This window comes from Argentina silus (assembly GCF_951799395.1).
Source record: "Argentina silus genome assembly, chromosome: 21".
NCBI classification, from domain to species: Eukaryota; Metazoa; Chordata; class Actinopteri; order Argentiniformes; family Argentinidae; genus Argentina; species Argentina silus.
In genome coordinates this window covers 9796043-9821586 of record NC_139675.1, presented here as the reverse complement: position 1 = coordinate 9821586, position 25544 = coordinate 9796043, and the positions used below count along the sequence as shown (strand labels likewise).

General features: G+C 41.3%; 4 protein-coding genes across 5 annotated transcripts in view; all 4 read left to right on the top strand.

Moving 5' to 3' along the window:
- Positions 1 to 19, top strand: part of slc43a1b (solute carrier family 43 member 1b) — a 22370-nt gene extending 22351 nt beyond the window's left edge. Inside the window, exon 14 of the mRNA XM_083693258.1 lies at positions 1 to 19. This exon is cut by the window's left edge and continues 208 nt beyond it. The gene's annotated coding sequence lies outside the window, so the exon portion shown is untranslated.
- Positions 20 to 3505: 3486 nt separating this feature from the next.
- On the top strand, positions 3506 to 5839 carry LOC310821367 (uncharacterized protein). Its single transcript, XM_083693386.1, has 6 exons — positions 3506 to 3568; positions 4028 to 4140; positions 4419 to 4499; positions 4695 to 4773; positions 4871 to 4913; positions 5254 to 5839. Exons 2-6 carry the CDS (start codon positions 4043 to 4045, stop codon positions 5532 to 5534), a joined length of 582 nt encoding a protein of 193 aa, XP_083549512.1. The 5' UTR covers positions 3506 to 3568; positions 4028 to 4042; the 3' UTR covers positions 5535 to 5839.
- Positions 5840 to 6264: 425 nt separating this feature from the next.
- tmx2b (thioredoxin-related transmembrane protein 2b) lies at positions 6265 to 13366 on the top strand. The gene is made up of 8 exons (XM_083693161.1): positions 6265 to 6530; positions 7098 to 7158; positions 8334 to 8447; positions 8735 to 8811; positions 9148 to 9254; positions 9756 to 9821; positions 10274 to 10403; positions 11031 to 13366. The coding sequence occupies exons 1-8, from the start codon at positions 6342 to 6344 to the stop codon at positions 11214 to 11216; spliced, it is 930 nt and encodes a 309-aa protein (XP_083549287.1). The 5' UTR covers positions 6265 to 6341; the 3' UTR covers positions 11217 to 13366.
- A 10397-nt stretch (positions 13367 to 23763) lies between these two features.
- LOC310820794 (phospholipid-transporting ATPase ABCA1-like) overlaps positions 23764 to 25544 on the top strand; it is a 36722-nt gene continuing 34941 nt past the window's right edge. For both annotated transcript variants that reach the window (XM_083692582.1, XM_083692581.1), the window contains exon 1: positions 23764 to 23895. The gene's annotated coding sequence lies outside the window, so the exon portion shown is untranslated. The remainder of the gene's footprint in view (positions 23896 to 25544) is intronic.

Here is a 25544-nt window from a genome sequence, read left to right as displayed (position 1 = left end):
GGACCTGACAACACTATGATAACAAAGGCCATGACACTGATAAAGATGTTTCTGTCCTAGAAGGAGAGCAGTGGTGATGCTGTACAACATATATGTCCCATCATTATTGTTTCACCAAAGAATTCAAGTACATTATCCCAAAATGTGACTTGAACTTTGAACTAATGTTATTTTTCATGTAGCCAGTGGAGGCTGGTGGAGGTAGAAATCGGAGGACGGGCTTATTGTAATGCATGGAATGGAGTGAGGAATGGTATCCTCCGATTTCTACCTCCACCAGCCTCCATTGCATGTAGCATACAATTTCAGGCCACAAATAGAATTATGTTCTACAGGTCACAACTTATCATGCATAATATGACCAAATTCACTACGGAATAATGGGAAGGTTATTGATACCATTTTTGGTCAGCCTTCCGCCAACTAGAAGCACAAATAACAGTATTATTTAAAAACAGAAAGTATATTTCATTATTGTCACTATCAGACTGGCTGGTGTAACACTCAACTACCTCCCCCACCCAACTCTCACCACACAATAGTCAGTTCCTTCATTCAGGCCAAGCAGCCAGCCTGGTAGTGTTTTATCTGTCAGTGTTTGTCTCTCTGTCTATCCCTGTATGTTTCTGTACTGTTTGTCCATTCTGTTGCTTTGACTATCAGTCTGCCACCTGAAATCTGTTTGTACTTGCCAGGCTTGTCTTAGTGTATCCACTTGGCTAAGTCTGTTTGTACATGGTACCATAGTTTAAATAGCTGTGCTTGATTGAGTCTGCCTGGCAACCCCGGAACCAATGGTATACTGTAGTCCCAAAAGTGCAAAACTCGCCAGGCTCAAGCAAACGCCTCAAAGTATTTCAAGCAACCAAGGGCTGAGTCGTCCCAGAGTTAGTATTTGTTTGAAGGTCTCTGCCTGTTTGTATTTTTTTTGTAGCAATTGAACACATTTGTCTAAGTCAGTGAATCAACAATACATCAGTTATCGGAAGTAAAACCTTGGGTAAGAGTGCCATCGGCGGTCACAGTGCGAGAGAAAGGAAGAACATTTTTTTTTTTTTAAATGTTTCAAGTTCAGGTACTGTACGGTGTTAGGGGGTAGAGAGGTCTGAGGAGGAGGAGCCCAGGTGTAGCCTAAAGAGACGGGTCTTTAGTCTGGAAGATAGGTAGTGACTCTGCCACCCTGACAGTGTATTTGTCTGAAGGTCTCTGCTTCACTGTCCCCGAGTTAGTATTTGTTTGTAGGTCTCTATTTCACAATGCCTTCTCACCTGGGATATGTGTTTGGTCCAGTGGAGGCTGGTGGAGGTAGAAATCGGAGGACGGGCTTGGTCCAAGTCTGATGTTTCTTCTGTCAGTGTGACATTTGATCTTTAGGCTTTGATATGACATCATCATTTCAGCCAAGCACACAGCTCCGTTCAGGCCAGTGGTTGGTGATGTTCTGTGCAGGCACAGCCTAGTTTTATCTTTTTGTTATGTGTTAATAAGTGTGTTATTTTGTTAATGAACTTGATAATAGATATTTCTTTATAGCTTTAATTTGGTCTTTATAGCTTTAATTTTGACTTTCACAGAAGTGCTTGAGAGAGCTCTTCACTTTTTTGATATGCCAAAGAATAGGCTCTAAATATTCAGCGAGTGTTCACTGTGGAGGTCAAATGAAATTGAGGAGATGGGTAGCTCAATTTGATTACCCAAATCTGACTAAATCAGGTCAACCAACCTTTTTGCCCATATTGAAAAAAATCATCCATATGAGTGTATCGAATGAAATAGATGCATCTGTATCCGTTCACAGTTCCCTTGACAACTAGAAGCGCCTTTTGAAGCAGGGCTTCATTCAAATGTGCGCAGCGGCTGCTCAAAATGGACTCGGTGTTCTTTAGTTATAGAGTGCTTGAATTTAGCGATAATAACGTGATAGAATGTAACAATGAATCAAATGATACATGAATGAAATTTGTGTGCTTTAGGCTATTTGAAATGTCTGTTTAGTTTAGTCTGTGTGTGTGTGTGTGTGTGTGTGTGTGTGTGTGTGTGTGTGTGTGTGTGTATGTGTATGTGTATGTGTATGTGTGTGTGTGTGTGTGTGTGTGTGTGTGTGTGTGTGTGTGTGTGTGTGTGTGTGTGTGTGTGTGTATTTCTAAGGAGTGCTTGGGTTTGTTAGGTAATAATGATGCTCATGTTATGTGATATGTACCTTAAGTATGCGTGCTTTATTGTATTTGCCTAGAAAATGCCTTGGTCTCTTTGGTGACCCATTCCCACTGTCAATATCCTACTCAAAGGACAAGTACAGAAACGGTGGTACCTGAATTGCATGCGGGAAATGTAAAAGCCATGGTGTTGCTGCATATTGCTGTATGTTGTCTAATATTTAATTTGCGTTACCATTTATCTATTTAAGTATGAAGAAAGAGCAAGGTGATGATACTACTCACCGTTTTTAGTTGTAGTTCCAGGCTCAGCCACAGTGAGGCACTGCTCTCCAACGGCTGTATATTACATATATTACACGAATCCACCTGTATGAACAGCAGTTTGCCACCAACGTCCAAAATAGATGGGAGAATGTTGGAGATCCAAAACCCTTTCGCTTACTGTAAATAAGATTGAATTAGAAACTGCAATATGTGTAATGTATCACAGGTTTTTTTTTTTGACTGGATTTTCTTGTTTGTTTTATGTGTTTTGCGGTGCTTCTCTTTTTGGGAACATGTGAAGAGGCAAAATAATAAACGTAAAGATATGAACAACTTTTGAGCCTTTATTTTACTTATTTACTTTACTTATTTCACTTGCATTATTATAATTACAATATGCAGACGGTAACATAATCTTAATAAAAAATGCACACATAAGACTCAGATTACAAATGTGCAAAAGTGCCTAAAAAACTACTGACATTATAGTGTGTTATCGTTTCAGGTTTTGTTTCGATCCCTATCCTTGAGTAAATAAATGAGCACGTGATACAGTAGGAAGAGCGGGGTATGCAGATTCTAATGGTCAGGTACTGTAAACTCACTCGGACATAGGCTATACTTTATGAACGAGAACGCCGTTGAAACTGGTAGGTGTCGAATTAACTAATTAAGTACCTTGGGCTGTCCCGACCGATCTTTTTTATGTCATGTTTTAGTCATGTTGTAACTCATTGTAGGTAATCCGGAAATGCATTAAGAACGAAACGGTTCTTATTTACCTAAATGACGGACGCCCTCAGTATTTTGAAATCAATTCTCTGACATATTAGCCAATGTAAGGATTTAATAATTAGTGTAATGTGTTCAAATTTTTTGGTCTTGGTAAGAACTCTCGCAGCAGCATTATGAACAAGCTGTAGCTGCCGAAGAGTTATTTTTCGGACCTGCATTCGACCAATGGATTTACCTGGCGGCCAATTAGACCATCGTCAGTCTCTGTTTAAAACTCCCGCGCACTCTTCAAGAAGGGGTGTGGTAGCATCGGTTAGCGATTTTCTCTGTCACTTGGTATCATCGTATCCTACTGTTCTACCATTGTGTCCGCTGCCACACCTGTATGGGTTTACACCTCCATCACGCAGGTTGGTTTTGTTATATACATTAGGTTAGTTTCCCCAGGCGGGCGCCACCTGTTGTATTTTGGGTCTAGGGTAGGCGGGCAAGACTTAGTTAGTTAGATAGCAGACTTTTCGTAGTTAGAACAGATAGGACTAGAATTTGGGGTTATTTTTGTTTTAATTTATTTGGCGCCGTCTGGCGTCCTCCCCTTAGTTCCCTCTCTATGTTTACCCCGTGTTGTCTGGTTGTTTGTTGTATGTATTTCTAATAAATCTGTCTTATTTTCATTTTTACTCAGTCGTTGTGTGTGTTGCACTACCACCGTTGAAAGTTGAAATGCAGAATTCATAGAATAGAGTAGCCAGTACTCATGGCTTATATACAGTCGACTATAGTTTTTAAACATTTGACTGCTGATTGTTTCATTCACAATCACAAGTGGTGTCTTTCATCATTAGTTTTGTTAAACCTTATTTATCTAGGAAGTTCCATTTAGGATGAAAGACTTTAACAAGGAAGAACTGGAAATTGAATCCCTACCCCGATCCACATCCAGCAGCTCAGTTGATGGGGGAGATTGTTCTACTCCACAACGGTACAGTTCTGCACTCTGTCAGAAATAATAGGCACTTGTTTTCTATGTGTATGAAGATGACTGGGCTGACATTTAATGTGTTAATGTCATAAAAATACCCACAATACCACACTGTCTTTGCTGAATAGTTTATTTATGTATCCTTTTATCAAGGTCAGTCCCATTGAGTTTGAATCTCTTTTTTCAAGATTGCACAGTAGCAGAATAATTGAGTTAGTCAAAGGTAGGTAAATATCATGTATAAATGATAGGCTTTTGTCTCTTGTTTGTGATTGCAGGCCCCAGAGTGAGTCACCTACATCTAGCTGTGAGTCAGTGAAAAGTGACCATTCAATGGATCATCCTATCCAGATGAAGAGGTAATAGAATTTTGTTGATAAAGTTTTTTTTTTGCTGGTATGATCTTATATTGTTATAATTCATCTTTGTTCGCCTGTTTTTAAACTGTTTATGTCCTATATCAGGTTCATGTTGCCTTTTGTTGAAAGTTTTCTTTTGCTTCCCTGACCTGGTGAAAAAAGTATAATATTGAATGTTGTTAACTAAACCCTTAGTTCAGTTGACAGTGATGATCAGTCTCCAGAATCCTCACTGCTGGACTTGACCATTGTGGGCATGAATGAAACATTAAAGGTAAGTGTGAATTGGTATGTCTGTCTTAGTTCCATGTGCCAGTAAATAATGTATCTTTGGACCTTTCATCTCTAATTGCATGCTCTTTTCGCCATAGCATCAGGATCCAGTGGATGTTTCTGACTCTGAAAACCCAAATTGTAAGATTCCATCAAAAATATTTAAGAAATTAATTAAAATGTTCCACTTAAATCAAAAACTAAAGAGGTTGGATGGCAGGGATGAGTCTGGGTATAGCATGTATTCCATTCCAATAAAACTGAACAACGTTTTGGCTTATGCCTTTTTCGAGACCATAAAAGCATAAAGGTTTTGCATGTGTCATCTAACCTCTTCCTTTTGTGATTGCATACCAGCCTTATAGGATGGCTAAGCTTGTGGAGCACTATTTGAAAATAGTTTTTCAAATGTTACACCTTAAAAAAAAGAACTTGGTGGAAAAGTTATTTCTTTTGCATTGAATTAACATTTGTTCAACAGTGGATGGCAACAGAGACCTGGGAACACGGCAGCTTCCTGAGAAGGTGGAGGAGAATAAACTAAAGATCAGCAACAACAACCGCAACAACAACAACAAAAGCCCAAAACAAAAGCACACAGAACCATTTGTTAAGAGAGCAAGAATGGGAGAGAATGAGGAGATAGCTGGAAGAAGGAAAGATCTGAAGGAGGAGGAGAATAAGAAGAAGAGGGGAGAAAGAATAAAAAAAGATGCCAGAGGGGAGACAAGGAAAGGAAAGTTTAAGCACCTTGTTGTCTAAATACCATTAACGGTTTAAGTAAAGATACCTGGCATGGTGGGTACTGACAGAAACACAGTCCTGAATATATTAAGCTACAAGGAAAGCTGCCCACTCAAAACTGACCTTTTCCCAGTAGCAGCCTTGAACCACTGACTCCCAAAATGTGTCTAGGAATGATGAGTGGGTGATTTGAGCACCCAGCTCCAATTATGGCTCTTGATGACTGCCTTTGAATCTATTTTTAGTCAACTGCCTTGCCTGTTATTCAAAACATTTTGATACTATGATGTAGAAAGGACACAATAAAGTCAAATATTGCAGTGCACAGCGTTCGGTGTCTATTTTCATTAGGCCTACAGATGTATCGAAAGGGTCTTATGGCTGCTAAAATGTTGTTGTTTAGCATTGTAGTTGATAACGAAATTATTTAAATGTGATTGATTTTTGGATTCCGATTATGTATAACTATTTTTGGTCTTTTCGTTTATTTATTATTCTGTATTCTTTCGTTTGAGTCATCCCTCCTACTAAAACAATTGTAAGCCACATTATTTGATTAATTACGGTAAAATAGTCGCCCCTTTCCTAAAAAAAGGAAAGGGAGGGGTTTGGGCTTCCTGTTGCCCTCCTCCTTTTGCACTATTCAGCCAATCATCATCCAAAGACCGTTTCCAACGATTCGTCCGCAGTGACCTCCGTATTCCTTCCGCCCCTTTAATTTGGAGTTTACACATTGGCCGACTGGAAACCAAACCAGCGGCATTGCACCAGACGGCCGCATCCATCCCCGATCTCTGGCAGTTTTTTTTGTTGTACAATTAGAAAATGGCGATACTAACCACTCTGTTCGCATTCCTTTACCACTTGCCGCTGGTGTACAAGTGGCTTCTGAAGCCGTATTATGTCGCGTCGTTGTTCATGTCAGTTGCCTTTCTTGCGGTCCGAAAGACGCCTGGGGTCTGCGAACATCTTTCAACGCAACGTGAGGATGGTAACCCCTGCGACTTTGACTGGGTCAGTATTGCGATGGTGTTGAAATTGTGATTAAAGTAGAAAGGCCTAATGCTGGATGTGATGGAGCCGATTTTGTGCCAGGGAATGTGGTTAGATTGCTTGTTGAATGCCGGAGATGATGAATGGCAGACAGCTAGGCCTATACGGACTGAGTAGATGGGGGGGGTCCTCTACCCCTTGACATAATTAATGCAGATCATTGTAGAGATTAGGAATGGGGGTGGGTGGGGGATTGGGTTTAATAATGAAGGATGGAGACAGTAACCTGTACAGGGATCGGATCGGGGCGGGGAGGGGGGAGGGGGGAGGGCAGCTGCCATGTAGCTTCGGGGCTAGTCTGTTAGGCAGGTGCACCAACCGTTATGGTGCCTGGATATCCAAAGCAAAGGCCTTATGTTGTTTGAGGACCAACAATGCCATGCATGTACAACCTATGATCGCATCAATCGACTGAGTGATTATTTGATATAGTTTATAGTAGTTGTTGACTACAGGCCTGTTGTCAGCCACCCGTGTCGGTAGTGGATCTGGGACGCCATGCTTAGCTTATTGTGTCTTATTTCACAGAGAGAAGTGGAGATCCTCATGTTTCTCAGCGCTATTGTTATGATGAAAAACAGGAGAGCTAGTAAGTATGAGTCCTGACCCTAACCGTCTTATCCTTATCCTGTGAGATCTGCTGCTGTGTGTTTATGGGCCGTTGTCTTGTGTTGACACACACACACACACACACACACACACACACACACACACACACACACACACACACACACACACACACACACACACACACAAACAGCCCTTTGGAAGCAGCATACATTTAAACGTAGTAGCAACATCCGGTTGTACCACCCTAATCCACTACCACACACATCTCATATTCAATCTTTACAATGCAAGTCATTGGACCCAGATTCCAATAACCTTCCTCACAGAACAGCGTTGTTACCATAGATACAGAACAGTACTATCTTTGTGCTTACCACTCTCTGCTGTCCCAGAGTGCTAAGGTCAAAGGCTAATCATAATCAGACGTTTGTCCACCTGCTTTCAGACTTCAGAGAGCTGACCATCCCCCCCTAAGTTGGGGTTCGGGGTCTCAGTGGTCCCCTGGCATGCATGTTGACATTGTATGTAACACATGGGTTCCATTTGAGTAAATACAGAGGATATTGTTATAGACCTACAATGTTCTTGCAGTAGGAGTTCAACCTATCTCAAATTTATCATATGCACAGGATACAGATGTAAACGGTACGATGAAATGCTTGAAATGAGCAACCTCTCAACAGTGCAGTGTAAACAAAAGGATAGGAATAAAAGAGAATAATAAACACAATAAGCAATAAGGCACAGTAAAGTACTAATAAGTACCAAATACAATCAATAATAATGAATCAAGTCAAATCTGCTTTGGAAGCTGATCTTACTCAGACAACCTTGATTTGAATAACAGTTGTTTTGTGTAAACATCAGCCATAATAGACTGTTCTGACGGGGTATTGTGGCATTGTGTTGTCTGTTGACGTTTTGTTTACCTTGTTGTGTCTCTGTTGTTGGTCATTGTCCATTCCATTGTCTCTGCTCCCCTATCTTTCCCCTGCCTCCTTTGCTTTCTCTCCTCCCTTCCTTTTCCTCCTCCCTTGCCCACTTCTTCACTTCTTTCCAAGTGTGAATCCCTTGCTTTTTTTTGTGTGAGTCCTTCACCCTCACTCTGTCTCAGTATCTCACAGTTTCTCACATCTTACCAGAATTGTAATATCAATCTATCTATCTCTCTCACTCCCTTCCTCCCTCCCTCAGTAACGGTGGAGCAGCATGTCGGAAACATCATCCTCTTCAGTAAGGTGGCCAACGTCATGCTGTTCTTCAGGCTGGACATCCGCATGGGTCTCCTCTATCTCACCCTTTGTATCGGTCAGTAATACACACACCTTCCTCTCTGATGACACTGTCACATACACAATACATATTAATATAGTAATACATATGCACCATTATTATTATATAGTAAAGATATACTGTTACCAATGCCTTCCCATTCAGTCCTAACATAATTGCTTGACATTTAACCACCCACATCATAGTTAGGACAATGTAAAAGCATTGGCATATTAACAAATGTTTATTACACCAACAACCAACCTGATTGGTTGACGCTCCGCTCCAGTCTGTGCTCTGATTGGTTTGATTGTGTGTTCCAGTGTTCCTGATGACTTGCAAGCCACCTCTCTACATGGGCCCAGAGTACATCAAGTACTTCAGCGACAAGACCATCGATGTGAGTGTGACCGACGCCAGGGTTTGAACCCTCTCCCACATGGAGGACGTGCGCAAACCCTCAGAGCTAAAGCCTGGGCATTTGCTCAGAGAGTCAACATGTCTTCTGATCTCGGGCAGACCGAGAAGAATAGCACAGACAGTCTCTGATACTGTTGGCTTCTTCCTCAAAATACACAAGATTATTCTTGTATAATAAAAAGCGCTTAATAAATGTAATAAATTATTATTATTATTATTATTGTTAAACACCATTAGTAAGGCAAGTGAAAGTACCAGGCCACTGTGTACAGAGAGGCCGATGTTTTAAAGGATGATTCACCTGTGATGTTTGTAGGACGAGCTGGAGAGGGATAACCGTGTGACATGGCTTGTTGAGTTCTTCGCCAACTGGTCCCCAGAGTGCCAATCCTTCGCGTCCGTCTACGCAGACCTCTCCCTCAAGTAAGAGAAGGACTTAACTAAGTCTTGAACCCATTCTCTCCATTTCATCTCATCTAAGTTTCTTCCAAAGGCATAAGTTTCACGAAAGCTTCGTAGATAAATGATTACTTTCTCTGTTTTGTCAGTCCAGGGCCACTCTTCTTCTAGAACAGCAAAGTTCTCCATTTAAGGAATTTCATTCTTAAAACAGAAAACAGAAAGAAGGTTAAAACAGAAAGTTGGCCTCCAAACATTGATTTTTACAATTGTTACCATCTCACGGCTTTGTGGCTGGGTTTTCAGGAGAGGTTTAGTACTACAGTACAGGATCAGATCGAGCTGGCAGATTTTTCCCTGTACTACTCAAAATCTGACAAATAGAATCTGGATCATTCTGATCTCGATTAAACACTTTGAAATACTGACCCCAGGCCTTATCAAGTGTCTGGTGGTGTGACTCAGGTGCTACAGCCACAATGTTGCTTTGAGTTTGTAATGACACGGATGTCTCCTTGGTTACAGGTATAACTGTGCCGGGCTCAAGTTTGGCAAGGTGGACATTGGCCGATATGGAGATGTTTCTAAGAAGTAGGTACCTCTTCCTCTGCTTGACCCCCTCTCTTTCTTCCTCCATACAGTATATCATATGGGGCCTGAAAGCTGCTTCTTATTCGGTTGTGTAGAAATTGCTGTAAGTCTGACAAGGAAAACCTCTTACATTTTTTTAAGGTACCTGGTAAACGAAGAGAGCTGAACTAATTGTTTCAATATTCAGGGGATGTGTAGACATTGGCATGGTGAGCAGACATACGAAATAGCATAACAATCGGTGTTCAAATGGCTGAGAATTTAGCCACAGTGATTTGGCATTTTCAATGGTAGCCATAACGAAGCCATAACTAGCTAATGTCCATCGCCCAATGATCAGTCACACTCAGGTAGATAGAGTAACACAGCTGTCAATGATGTAAAGCATTATCTCCACCCTCCCTTCTCTCTCTCTCTCTCTCCTTCTCTCTGTCCCCGCTCTTCTTCTCCAGGTACAAGGTGAGCGCCTCTCCTCTGTCCAAGCAGCTGCCCTCTCTGGTCCTGTTCCAGGGGGGCAAGGAGGTCATGAGACGCCCTCAGGTGGACAAAAAGGGAAGAGCCGTGTCCTGGAGCTTCACTGAGGTAAGGGGCATCTGTAGAGAGCCTGCGTGCGGACACACTCACTCACTCACTCACTCACTCACTCACTCACTCACTCACTCACTCACTCACTCTCTTTCTTTCTTTACAACAAGGGGTACCAGACCCCAAGATCTCTGTTGATAACATGTCAGACTCACTGATGCCAAGCCTAACTGAGATGAGCCTTATGTCCTGGTTTCATGTTTATTACCTACTATAAAATCGACTGCAAAATGTGTGGTTGCCACTTCCCTGCTGACCATTCTCTTGCACAGTAGTTTGGTGTCCCAGATCGATCTGACGAATAAATTGTCTTTTTAACTTTCAATTTGAGTATCCACCTTCTTCCACGCATCATTGGATATTATTCTTCAATATCAGAAACATCATCATTCCACACACTCTCTCAAATGATAAGGGTAATGACCTCTGTTTTGATTGAGCTGTGTTTATTTTTTCATGGCCTTGAAAATGTTCTATCAGCATTTTTATTTATCTTGTTTGAGTTATGGGAATGCCAGGACGCCGTGGCACTTCCACTGTGGTGCAAGAGGAGACAGTGGGCATCCCCCTACTTTTTCCCTTTTCCCTTTACATCTCCTTGACATGTCTGTTTTCTGTGAACAGGAGAACATCATTCGGGAGTTCAACCTGAACGAGCTCTACCAGAAGTCCAAGAAGCTCAACAAGACCAAGGGAGACCGCAGTGAGAAGATGGGAGAGTCACAGTTCCCACCTGTCATAGAGGAGGAGGAGCCAGAGCCAGAGGTCGACGCCCAGCTGGAGGAGACAGAGACCAAGAAGGACAAATAGAAACGCCAGGAAACTCAAGAGAACGTTTGTTGTGACATCACAATGGGACTGGGTGATGTCATGCAAATGGCTAAGAAGGGGTGCCTGATATTTGCTGAGAGTTCTATCGAAGGAAACAAACTCATTGATTGTGATTCTTTGTCTTTTTTTTTTTTTTTTTTTTTAACTGAAATCAGTTTTGATTTATTATTATTATTATTATTATTATGATTAACTCTTTGATATCTTAATATAAACTAACTTAAATCTAAAACTGTACAGAAATGCTTGATTTTGACATCCTTCCATACTTTGTGACAGTGTTACACCGGTCCTTCCTTCCTTAAGTTCCCTAGAACTGAGTACGATGCTCGTCATTGAGTGCATATGATTTACGACTGTGCACTTAAACGCCACACCACTCTAATGGTGCACCGGGTATGTAGGCTTTGAGTCCATTTTAAACCACTCCACTTCAGAACATGAACTGAATGTGATGTTGTGAGTTGAACTCATGCTGAGCGAGCTTTGTCTCATACACTCCCTCGGTGGACTGGATTCACCTGGCCCCGCCCACCTGGCCCCGCCCACTCGGGGCTCAAGCTTGATTAAATATGTTGATTGAGTGTGACGGTGACCTTTGCTCTTTCTCAATTGTTAGAAACTTGATTCCTCGCGTCCTCTCTCCTCCGTCGTCCACTCGCTTCCTTCTCATTCAGCATTGGAGGAGAACATCTTCAGGGGAGGATCCTAGATCTTCTCCTCCAATGCGTTTGGAGTAGGAAGCGAGTGGAGGAACAGAGGAGAAGACAGGAGGAGTCGAGTTCCTAACAGTTGAGAAAGGGTTAATTTCTTTGAATATGGAGATGCTGAGCTGGAGGTTCACTTAATGGGACCAGCGCATTGGCTCAGACATGTAAGTCCTGTTAGCCAATCACAGTCTGGGCTCACTGCATGTCCATCACATTTCACGCTACCTACCTCCAACTGGTCGATGATGATGATGATGAAGAAGAGGATGGGTGTGACATGTATTTATGTATTGAGGCCTCAGTCCCAATAAGCCATCTTTGTGAGGGAAATTTATAATTATTATTTTCTTTTTATATAACTATTTTGTTTTCACTGTGGGCCTCATATTCTAGTCATGGTCCCCATATGTCTATCACACTGGTTACCTGTCTGTCTGTCTTTGATATTCCATCTATGTTTTTGTCCGTGTTATCTAATCAGTCAGTACCGGAGTACACTTATTGTTATTAGTTGATGACGATGCTGAAGGGAAAGAGGAGGGGGAGAGGGAGAGGAGGGGGAGAAAGAGGGATGGAGAGAATGCGGTGATCATTGTGGTTTTGAAATCAACACCAAGTATGAAAACGAGAGTAACATTCCATCCAAGTGGTGTGTCAGTAAACAAACCATATCAGAGATGATGAGTGGCCAGTGTCCCCCTGCTGGTCAGTCTGAGTTGAGACAGGATGGGATGATGGGGTAGGTCACTATGGCCACTAAGGTCACTGGCCATTTCAGACAGGACAGAAATGTTGACATTCTCCAAAAAATGGATGAGAAAATCTTCCTGTTGATTTGTTCTGAACACATGGCAAGGGGTAAGAGTTATTTGTTTGGATTTATGGTTCATAAGCACTGTACTTTCCTCCAATGACCAGGTAGTGAGTCTCTTTCGGCTGATCTCTCCTGTGTCCTCCTCTCCTCCCTCTTTCCCTCTCTGAAGACTTCATTCTACCTTTTTCTCCAAACAATCCCCTTTTTCAGAGCTGGCTTCCATCTGAAATCACTGTCATCTTAATCCTCTTTAGTTGTTTTTTTTTATCTTTCAAACCAGTTTTATTGTAATTTTTTAAACTGTTAACATTTAACACATTCTTTTTTTCATGTTATGTTATTTTACACTGGTGAGGGTGGGGAAAAGGATGCATAATGTGATTTTAGGTCTGTCTTTGTTACTGTGGCATTGTGACATCCTGCTGTCAATCTCAAAGTTCCGCTGGGAACGTGTAGACCATTCTAATTCTAAGGTGGAGATCGCTTGTGTGTGTATTCGCTTCTGTGAGAAAATGAATGAAGCTGCTTGAGTTCAAATGAGCGAGGTCTTGACATGTCTGTTTTTTTTTTTCATGCAAATAAACGTGCACAATAATTAATATCAATTGGTGTCAGTCTTGCTTGTTGCATCATGATAGTTTTCCATCTAGGATGGATTTTACTGTCTTCTTGCTCCTCCGAATATAAAGGAATGCTCTCCCTTTCTGTCCACACACAGCCATCCCCTACTTAAACTGCTCACGTTGTGATCATTTTGATCTATCCATTAACAAGCCCCTCCCCAGTGATCCTCACTCCTGGTCCTGGAGAGCTGCAGTACTGCAGGCTTTTGTCCCAGCTCAGCACTGACACACCTGATTCAGCTCAAGTTTTTTTTATGATCAGGTGATCAGTTCAGTATCAGCAGCTCTCCAAGACCAGGAGTGATGATCATTGCTAGCCTCCCTACTCCCCTGACACTCCAAAGATTGGATATAAACAGTTAAAATTCCACTTGCTGGAGACAGACAGATAGAAAGATAGATACTTCATTAGAGCCAGGTGGGACGACGACCATCTGTTTATCCAATCACGTGGGATCTCCACAAGTATCACCTGGACTCGGGAGACGAAGGTAAGGTGCTAGAGGTTGTTTATGAACTGGCCGTTGCTTTAGGTTGAGATCCGACTATTATCAATGTATCAGCGTTTGGGCCTGTGACCTTTGTGTCAAAACGTAAGTGTGTGTGAGGGAGTTTATATATATGAATTGATCTGCGGGGCTTGTATTCCCAGCACCACGAATAGAGACAGCATGGTGGTGTATCTGATTTGAATTAATATATTGACGTAATACTGCGGTTGACCACAGGAGGGCCATACCGTCTTATACCATTCAAAAGCACTCATTACTGATCAGTATCTATGCCCATGGGTTTAGGCTGTAATATAAAATAAAAACATGAAAAAGAAATGGAAAAACCCCCCGGCTACTTCAGTGTTGTTGATATAACTGTCAGTCACAGGAGGGAACAACCAGCTTGTAGAACGTGACCCAGGTTTGGATCAGATGTGGTCAGCTGTGTTACAAAGATGCACAGGAAAAGGGACATCAGCATTAATGATTCTTATAATTATTATTATTATTATTTATTTTATTTTATTATTTTAATGGAAAAACTGGGAATATTTGACCAAGTACTGTTTGCATGGTTAGACGCATACAGGTTAATCTATGGAATTCAAGGACCCAATCAAAATGGGAATTGAGAGATTTTCAGATACGGAGGGACAGTCCCAAGAAACAAACTGAGAGAACCACTATGACTGTAAGGCCTAGTTTCTAGCTTAGGGTAACGTGTGTTTACAAACACAGGGAAGGTCACGTGCTGTGGTCAAGGCTGAATCAGAGAAACACGTTTGAGTCAAGGACAGGTGGAGTGGTTAGATTACACACCTGGTGGCCGCAGTTTAGCAAGGACCTATATTAGATTGCTGTAAAAAATGTCAAATGCCCATGTCAAAATCTGTAGTGAGAGATTACACACCTGGTGTTCCCAGCTATGATACAAACTAGATGGTGGTAAACATTATGAGTTCAAATGTCCATGTTAAAATCCCCAATTTAGTGTGTAAGATGGGTTCACCATTATAAAATGTCCATAAAAGAGGTTTACATGATATACATAGAATCACTATGCATTTACATTATCAGTCTCAGGTCCAGAAAGCCATTCTATGATGATGATAACACTCATCACATGACCATGACCAGTCAGTTAACACGCTCTTTCCCAATCACACCATTGCCCAAGACAAAAGCAATCGCTTGCCCTTTCCTCTCCCTAACCTCCTCAACCTCTGTGTTTGCTGATGACCTGAGGGAACCAGATGGGTTGAAGTGCTGTGGTGAGATCACCCAATCTGGGGGGGTAGTTGAGGTTGTTTTTGGACGGGGACCAAATATGTGGGCCTCTATAACAACCCAAGCTGTGCACCAATGGGTCAGTTAGCCTTATTTTAGTCCAATCTCAAACAATACAGAACAACGGTCAAATGCTTCTTTCCTTTCCAGGAATCACTTGTTTTTCACCCCCTAGTCACATATGAGGAATACATGCATACCTTGCACACTGTAATCCCAAGGTTACAAATGCGGTCATTCACTCCCAAAGACACACATATTGATTTACACAAGTTAGGATATGGCCCTCATATACTGTATGTTCACTGTGAACAAACAGAACATCATTGGCTTGCTATGGATTCTGTTTTACTTTATTCAATGTTCTGTTTGCTGTATACATACTGTATAGCCTGTATATATTTGTGTTCTTGGTTGTTGTTATATTATGTTAAACAAAGGACCCAGATCTGGCAGTCTGCCACTGTCTAACCTCACATCGGTATCCCTATCTACTTTCCAAGAGTCTGTAGATGGCAATAAAGATACTGAAGGGGAGTGTAATTCCACTCTTCTGACAGCACTGTGAGGGTCATGTTCTTTGACTTCTCCAGTGCGTTTAACACCATATAGCCCTTACTACTTGTGGATAAGCTGCTGAGGATGCAGGTGGACTTCCCCATTGCTTCCTGGATTACAAACTACCTGACCAACATGCTACAGTTTGTATGGCTGCAGGGATGTGTGGCGGACTGGGTGATGAGCAGCACTGGCGCCCCCCAGTGGACAGTTCTGGCTCCCTTCCTCTTCACCCTCTATACCTCGGACTTCAGATACTTGCCATCTGCAGAAGTTCAGATACAACACAGATACTTGCCATCTGCAGACGTTCTCGGACTGCTATGTGTCTGTGGAGGCCAGGAGACCAAGTACAGAGGACTGGTGGACATTTCATCAAGGAAGGTGTCACCAAGAGGCTGAGCAAGCTTATTAGTAAAGCTGGTTCTGTCCTCGGTGTCAGCCTGGACACTGTGGAGTAGGTGGTCAATAGGAGGATGAGGAGGGGTATGCCTACGCAGAGACGGTCCACTGCTGGCTTCTGTTTTCTTTTTACACTTACAGGGGCAATCAAAGTTCAACATGTTCAAATGTCATGTCACTATTCACACTGTCATCGTCAAAGCTAAAGACTGTGTTTTGTTTATTGCTCAACAGATCACAGTCCATTATCTGCAGAGTGTACTGTACAGTAGCCTTCATTTATTATGTATTATGGGAGGTGGCCAATAGGAGGATGAGGACCAAACTCCTGGCCATCATGGACAATCCCTCCCATCCCCTACATGACACTGTGGCAGAGCAGAGAAGCTCCTTTAGCAACAGATTATTACTACCACGTTGCACTAAGGAGCGCTATAGGAGATCTTTTCTGCCTGCCACAAGAAGACCTCCTCTTCCGGCTGGCTTGAGTGACCAGAGTCAGGCTGGGGGATGTTAAATCATACTGGACTGTTCTTACTATATATCATGTTTCAGATGTCTATTTTATTATATTATTCTATTGTCATTTTATTTTGTTGATGGTGTTTGTGATGTGAGCTGCTGTAACGCCTTAATTTCCCCTCGGGGATCAATAAAGTACCTATCTTAAAAAAATAAATTGTAATGCACCATTTTACCCATATTGTCCAATAGATGGCGCAATAGTGGACAATTTGACTTCTCATCCAGCTCCAGCTGGAAACTGTAATGAGTAATGTTTGCGTATACCATCACAACTCCCGGAATGTTTATACAACCCAAGGACCAGTCATCTCCAGCGAGAAGAGACAGAGAATGGGAACTGTTCAGTCCGATGTGCGAAGGAACCTCGGACTGAATTATTCCCTTTCAAGCCTTTTCTCAATTGTTAGGAACAACACTCCTCGCGTCCTCTCCACCATCCTTCATTCGTGTCCTACTGAAAACGCATTGGAGGTTCATCTCGCATTCATTGATTCATCTCCATGGAGATGACAGAGGTCCTTTGGGTGTATACACATTCGGGGAAGTATGTGTGATAGGCAAACATGACTCAGTTAATGGGAATACTTGATAATCATGCAAAAATAATCCCAATAAACATGATTGATCTTCCGCCGTAGAAGACACATTTTTTCAGGCTACATCTTGGCAGTCCCTCCTAAAGACCTCTTCACCCCCCACTACCCCTGTGTACTGTTCCCCTACTGTTAATAACACAAAAATAATAATAATACAAAAATGTTTTCTTATGATGGCTGATGTATAGATCATTTACTTACTTTAGACAAATGTACAAATGTTGTTGTAAGTTGCTTTGGATAAAAGCGTCTGCTAAATGGCAAAAATGTAAATGTAAACTTGATGTTAAAATCCCTTATGTAGATGGTGAGCTCAAACCATACTATCAATCGGCCTATACTATCGGACAACCTGATACACTATAGGAATAACCATATTATCAATAGGAATAACTTGATGCTATCAATATACTGTAGTACTAACCTAAAAATGTCAATATAGCTTACAACTGTAGTTTCCTTGGCATTGTCCTATCAAGATACTTGAATGTCAAATGCTGCGTATATGTTGATCAAATTCATGGGAGCTCTAGAAGTTGATTGTACTTAGTACATTAGTTCATACTATACCCCATATGTTTGTGAGATTAGAAACACCTTTTGGCCTTTACTTTAGGAGTAGCTGAGCATGTTTTGTCGTGTGTTGAGGTGATTAATGACCTGCCATTAGGATCTTTATTACAGTGTCGTTTGTCTAAGGTTTTTCTGTCAGCTGATAATGAGAGAATTGGGAGACTGACTCTATTGAAGGTTTCCTGTTTTTTGAACCCACATCCTTCCACAGTAGTCACACAAGTTAAAGACAGCAACCTTTGCGTACATAGAGCGAGCTGATGAGAGCATGTACCATTATTCTGCTGTGGGACCATACACTTGTTGATTACATTTTCATACATACATAACAGTGGAAGCAGGTGGAGGTAGAAATCGATGGGTACCATTCCCCATTCCGTTCCATGCATTACAATGAGCCTGTCCTCCGATTTCTGCCCCCACCAGCCTCCCCTGATACATAATATACAATTATTTATTTTTTTGTACAGTTTAGTTATTTGTCTTTTACAACATTCTGACTGATGCGGTCAATTATAGACACTGCACTATAAGCCTACTGGGAAGTCTTTTGACATACCCTTTGTGAAATGGTAAATAAGTTATGAGAAGTCAGTGTCTGCATGTTGTCTTACAGGCCACAGGGAAAAGCTATGAGACAAGTTTATAAAAAAAAAACGGTTTTGTTTTGGGCTTAATGAACTACAATTAAGTTAGTGTGTGTGTGGTGTGTTCACCATATTTCAGAATGTTTCGAGAGTGCAATGGAACCTCAGAATTTCATTTGATTGAGGGTTTTTTTAAGGGGGGGGGGTACTCCTATTGGATCTGCTGTTGTTGGGAGGGAAGGAAGGATGGGGGGGGTTTGCAGTGTCAGCCATGCCAAAAGTCCCCCCACCCCACCCCACCTCCCTCCCATTTCCTTCCTCTCACGTGTCTGCGGTGAACAGAGCTTGCTCCTACTCCAATGGGATTGATCCGCCTGTTGATCGACAGCTGCGGATTGGGTCGGCATTGTCTCTTATCTACTAATCATCGTTCAAGGTCAACAGGAGAGAGGGCCAATTCTGATCCGTCACACAGAAACACAGAAGGAAAAAAAAGAAGAAAAAAAAGAAACACAGCTCAATCAAAACAAGGTCATTACCCTTATCATTTGAGAGAGAGAGAGAGAGAGAACGTGAGAGAGAAGAGAGACAGTGAGGGAGAAAAAAGAGAAGGAGAAAGAGAGAGAGAGACAAAAAGAGAAAGAGGGTACTGTGTTGAGGCCAGCTGTCGGGGGAGAAAGGGCCTTTATGTAGTCTCTGTATCCAGCAGAAGTCAATCAGAACACATGAGAGTATATCAAACTCAACAGGCAGGGTGAGGGAGTACACTGAGTATTGTTAGGCCCAAATGTAGCAACTCTTCCAGGTCACTTTTTTTACAAGCTGCAACACCTCTTTTTCATGTTGTAAACAAAATGGTGGGCCAACCAATTCTGTGACTGCGGACGGAATGCACCGTTTAACAGGAACTGTGAAAGGTTTCTACAGTTCACCAAGTATCCGGTGTTCTGCACACGCTGAATCATAGGTAGTGTTGATGTCAGCTACAAGGAGACGGAGCATGTGATGCTTCTCAAACAAAGTCCTGATGTATAATTTTGAATGAAATGGCATCAAAATGAGGGCTGGCTACATACAGTATTACGTGGCCAATTCAATGAACATATGACACATATGCTAAAAGTCACCATGTATTGATTACAAGTGCAACTGGTTTTTACCAAGAAGCTGATGAGAACAAAAACAGTTTGAGAACAGTTAAATGCAGAGCATGTTTTTGATGTGTAGTTGATGCTCTACAAACAGACCATATTTATTCTAGATAATCAACTGGAAGAGAGTGTGGGCTGCTTAACTCTTCTCTGTACCTTACACATCTCTCTTTCCAATAAAATAAATGCTAGGACTAAATAGGTGGATAGAATATTTGTAAAAGTGAAAAAATTGTTTGCCACTCATTTGATAGCACCAATGTCGCCTATAGCATAGGGTAGTAATACTGCTAATATGGATGGATGGTTGGTTAGCCAGATTAGCCTATCATATCTTTCGATGGATAGTCTGATTTGGTGAGACGAATGCTAGCCTATTCAGATCCATTCTCGACAGAGAAGTAGCCCGTAGCCCACTGTAAGATCAGAGCATTGCTCAACATGAGACATTTTTGTCGTCATGAACATAGGCGTATACAACGTTCTTACCCTAATCATAACCGACAATATAAGGTTGTTTTACTTCATTGTTTGTGGATGAAGGAACGCACCGACATTATAACGCTAAAATGCCACGATCTATACACGATCTATACAATACATGTTCAATGGTGTGAAGTATTTCATGAAATACTGGCACAGTAACCATCTTGCCAACATGACACAGACTCTGCTGCATTCTCCTCCACAGACGAATGACATCATTCCCCTTTCACCCAATTCGCTACCGGCTGCGAAACGGGGTTACTATCGGTCAAAACAGCCTTTCAAGTGAAGCGGATGCACGGTTGATGTTTCTCAAGCATCTTCGGATAAAATGCAATGAGTTACAGGCTACGTTTTGTCAGTTGCGCTGCCATTCATTGCATAGCGATTGCTTTGAATAGAAAAAGTCTATATTATATGTGCGTGAAATTCGAGCATTCATTTAGGTTTGCTCTGGAATGATTTTATATCCAAGCGCAATCCGATGGCAAACAGCAGCAGACATTTGACAATAATGGCCACTTTCATAGTTCGATTGCAATTACGCTATTTTATAACTGCACGGCACAGCATTGACATTTTTTGCATTTATTAGCCTATCTATATATAGCCATCTAAAACCCCCACTCCTTTTCCATCTCTCTCTCCGAGCCGAGGTTACTATCGGACAAGCAATCCTCCGCACACGGCATGCGTGCCTTTGTTTTCAACACAAGTGTGCCTGTATTTCGCGTCATACTTGGAGAATAGAGCATCAATAAGGCCTCTGTTCCCAGTGCATTGCTAATGTTTTGACTCATAGGTAACAGGTTGTCTCTTGAGAACTGTATTCAATTAGTAACACTGTAATAATCCAAAATCTAATCTTGATTTGTGTGACGTCGTCAATGCATCCGGTCCAAAACAACATGCATCTGTTTTTGAGGAAGCGCAATGCTGTGATGTTTCATTTTCAATGCGTTACTTTTTAATGTATTTTTTGCAAACTTGGCCTAGAAATCAAGACGATGGTGCATTTATTTGAATGGTTTAGTCGTGTAGCCATTTTATGTTCCCTTTTGATAGGCTTTTTCTATTCCGTCAAAGTGGTCTGCACATTTTGTAGAAATAATTTGTAAAGATAAAGCTCGAAAATGTGTTTTCTCTCCAAAAGCTCATAACAATTTCCAGCCCATCCTCTGGTTCCTCTGACCACATCAGCCCCCCCCGTGGGCTGAAAATCATATAAATGTTCGCTCTTAAAACGGCAGCGCATATAATGGGTTCAATTGGATCAGTTATAATACAGCACAAAGTTCTACAGCTGTAAACCACGAGAAGTAAACAACTAGTTAAACATACAATGTCTACTTTTGAAATATGTTTACAACTGTCATTTAGTAGTCATCCAGTACTCTGGATTCAGTAGTTTGACAACCCTGAACTCTTCACCACGTGACACCACATTCCACATTAGTTTACTTTTCAGCACCTGATCAGCCAGAGGAGGATGGCTCCCCCTTGGAGTCTGGTTCCTCTCAAGGTGTCTTCCTCCCAGGGAGTTTTTCCTTGCCACTGTGCCCTATGTTTTCTGCATTCTAGGGAGTTTTTTTTAGCTTGGCTTGCTTTTTTGGGGGTCAATGGTTAGGAGTTCATAGTGTTTGTATTGTATTCATTGTTTATTTTGTTGAGTATTGTTCTTGTTTTAAAGCACTTTGAGAGAATTGTCTTTGTAAAAGGTGATATTAAAATACATTTGACAGATTGATTGAAAGAATGAACTTGAGTATGATGACATTTCCCCAGCCCCATCTCTCAACTGAATACCAAAGTGGCAGTGCATTTGTGGGTGTGTGGGGGGGGGCAATGTTTACCATTAACATTGCTTTGTTGAAATGTAATCAAAGGCAGATTTCAGACAAAAGTTTAGCACTTCCGAAAAGTGGTGGGCCATCCATTCGGCTGAAACACAGATTAAGGAATTTGAAGCACATTGAAGGTTTACTCAACAGAAAGACAATCCACAGGTAGCAGGAAGTGCTTTGCAACAGTTGAATGATGACCAAGACAATCCAAGAGGCTCTTTGATTGTAAGAGGTTTAACCACTACAGTGCAACCCCACCCCATATGGTGGTAGGAACCACAGCTATTACTCAACACTGGGACATTAATTGACAGCCGCCCATACTGGAAATACTGGCAAATGAGTTGTTTGAGAATGTCTGGCATCAGCTGTCAACACCAGTGTATCCTAGATATATGATGTATTTGTTTTGTTATAAATATATAAAACAATATAAATATAATCCATTTCATGAATCCATAATGGGATGTATTGTTTTACTGTATGTGACCCCCATTCCCCAATGTGTTTTTATGTTGTTGTTTTTTTTATGTGCATAAGAAATAGAATGAATGGCAAATGGCGTCTTAAATAAATTGTCTTTCTTAATTATTCTCCATCTTTGTCCTTTTAGTAAGATATATATATATAAATTCATCCTATTTCTTGATGGATCGTATTCCTAATCTGTTTCATTGCCGCCCTGCTTAGACGTGCCACCTACTGTGACAGAAACCCTAAAGAAATTAAACCCTTAAACCATTAACTGTAACTGTACTAAGGAAACACCTTTTGTATTTCTTCCAAAAGGACTTGGGTCAGCAAAGAAAATGGACTGAGGAATGGTATCAAACACGGCTGCGTCCTCTGATTTCCACCTCAGTCAGCCTCCCCTGAGTCCATGGGAACCACCACACAAAGACATCTGGTTCTAGGTCAGTAATTAACAAGCACTTGATGAGTTTAACCTTGTTTTCAACGAGTAGAGTTAAATTTGTTATATAACAACAATAACATGGGTAAGATAAGTCTGTGCAAATAGGCTTACCAGCTGCTTTGCACCCTCCTCCAAAGACACACACAGTCAAATACAATTTGGATTTACTAAATCGGAGATTTGACATGAAAGAGGTCATGTCACGTCCAGTTGCCTGAGGGTTATTGCATCACTATCTCATTGAACCCCAGTCTCCCAAGTGGAAGACACAAGCATTTACCATTAAGCCAAGAGGACGTCCTCAAGGTCTGAGGGCGACACTTTGAGTTTACATCAGTCCCGGGCAGGGCTCCCTCATCATGAGAGTGTGATTCCAAACCTCTGATACACCAACCCTTCTGCTCCAGGGCTGCTGCTCTCTGGCTGATCCTGTGCTGATCATGACCTTGCATGGGTGTGCATGTCGCAAGCTTCTGTGTGGGTTGGGAACCGTGAAAGCAAAGATTGATGTTGCACCAAAATGGTACAAGAGTCTTCTTTGCTCAGACTGCACTTAATGACAAATGATGCAGTCTTCAAATACATCATCTGAAAAAAAACATCAGCTTCACTCAAAGTATGAGAAGAATTGATGTTGCACTATGGACATTGAAGATCCATTCTTTTCTTTCAGAAATAATCACATACACACACAGGTATCCACAATTGTATGTTTGCATTTGCAGCTCAAATCATGAAGATGATTGACTAATTCAATACCTCATGCTTTGGTATAAGGCGACGTTACCCTTTTAAGAACTGTTTTGACGCTACACGTGCTTCCCTTTTAAGAAGAGAGCAACACAAACAGCCGCGGATCCTTTTGACCGAGAGTTACCTCTCCTCCGAAAGCGGCTGCATTGGGCTGCGCTATAAAAGCTGGCAGGAGAAAAAAAGCAGTTCTGTTAGAACGAGCGACACAGTGCATTGAGGAGAATAGCGGCGGTGAAAGAGTGAAAAAAAAAAACGGGATTCATTTGACCATTTCCTATTTAAGGAATTACAATTTATAAACAGTGAGAGAACAGAAATTCGCAGCTTTCGGGAAAAAAGGTTGGTTTTCTCTTGGAGTCTCTTTGTTTAACCTGCCAGCGGGTGATGCGGTCATCATTCGCATCATAAATTAAGCAAACTTTTGTATTTATGAAATTTTCATGGAACCGAACTATTGGCGATTAGATAGTAATTGATAGATTATAGTCATCAAAATAATTTCCAAACAGTAGCCCTTGATGTTTGCCTCGACTGCCTATGCGCTTGTTTACAATAATCAACACTTGATATTCAGCGTTTATCATCAAAAAACAGTCGAGTAATTATAACATGTTGAATGACTATGATGTTTTTAATGCGTTTTTGTAAACTGAGTGAGATGACAAAGTGGTAGGAATATGTTTGAACGTCCGTATGTACGGGACCGTATGCTGTGTGATGGATTTAGCAGCGAAGCATCTGCCGTTCATTGTACGAGCGAGAGTCTGCGCTGAATGACCGAGAGTAACCCCTGTCCTCTTGAAACAATAAAACACATCCTCATGATGCAAGTTGGGACATTATTTCGATATTGGCGGGACGCTGTTAGCATCCCAACGGTTTATATTTGGAAATGTTCTTTTATATTGTACATTTTGTCCGTTCTAATTTATTAAAGACTTATGTTGTGGTTATCGAATCAGATGTTTACCAAGCTTATTAAAATGATCAGGAATTGTCATCTTCGGATTTGCAATGTGTTTTTCATGTCAAACTAAACTAAGTTTTACAACGGTTGTCTTTAATTGCTGTCAAAGGGACATTTTCCATTTCATGGGTGTGATCAAAACATTGATTCATTTCATCCTTAATTGTAACATTTTCCCATTCTGAATGAGCATATGCAATTCTAGCCTACTTGTGAACAAAATATACCGTGTTATGGCACGTGTGTAAGAGAGAAAACGAGTAAACAAGTCTAAAAAAGCAATATTCATATAAAAACACTAGAGGCGCAGCAGTTTTGCACCAAGCGCAAGATTCGCTCAATTGCTTTATGTGCTGTTATGCGATTGAGATCTCTGACTATAGCCTATACCTTACATAATTTGTCCGAGAGTGGATCTGTGTATGTGAAAACAACGTTTTTATTGTACAGGCAGATCATTCAAATTTCATCAAATGAATATTTGAATGTGTCAAGTGGTTATCGATCCACACACACAACTGAGAATAATAACATGGCACATGAAACGTTGTTTCGATTATTTGATGCGTATATGCTATTGTCCCTCGTCCGTACCATACAGCCTAGGCATAATAATAAGGCATATTTGTTTTGTCATGATTACGTTTTGCACTGATGTTAGCTGATTGCATAGAAAATGCAATGTTACACTGAGAAAAAAATGTTTTAGTTAGTACCAGAAAAGTGTTCTTTGTGGTGCCATGTTAAACCTTTTTGGGTTCATGTTGAACTCTTTCCACAGAGGGTTCTAAAGGGAACCCAAAGGGTCCTTTAAAGGGTTCCACTACAAGGGCAAATGAAGAACCATTTCGAAACCTTTTTTCGAAAAGTGTAGTAAATAAATACGTTCTCCTTCATTTAAAGCCAATATGTTTGCAATTGAGTAGGCGGCTGGCTCAGCCTCTGCATCTGTTGAATGTTTGCAGATCCAAAAGTCTGTGTGTATGTGTGTATGTGTGTATGTGTGTGTGTGTGTGTGTGT

Bases quoted from the DNA above. Each gene is read 5' to 3' on its own strand.
- tmx2b (XM_083693161.1), top strand. From the start codon at position 6,342: ATGGCGATACTAACCACTCTGTTCGCATTCCTTTACCACTTGCCGCTG. The intron at 6,531-7,097 runs GTCAGTATTGCG...CTTATTTCACAG, and splicing joins ACCCCTGCGACTTTGACTGG to AGAGAAGTGGAGATCCTCAT. The intron at 10,404-11,030 runs GTAAGGGGCATC...TTCTGTGAACAG, and splicing joins TGTCCTGGAGCTTCACTGAG to GAGAACATCATTCGGGAGTT.
- LOC310821367 (XM_083693386.1), top strand. From the start codon at position 4,043: ATGAAAGACTTTAACAAGGAAGAACTGGAAATTGAATCCCTACCCCGA. The intron at 4,774-4,870 runs GTAAGTGTGAAT...TTTTCGCCATAG, and splicing joins GCATGAATGAAACATTAAAG to CATCAGGATCCAGTGGATGT. The intron at 4,914-5,253 runs GTAAGATTCCAT...TTTGTTCAACAG, and splicing joins TGACTCTGAAAACCCAAATT to TGGATGGCAACAGAGACCTG.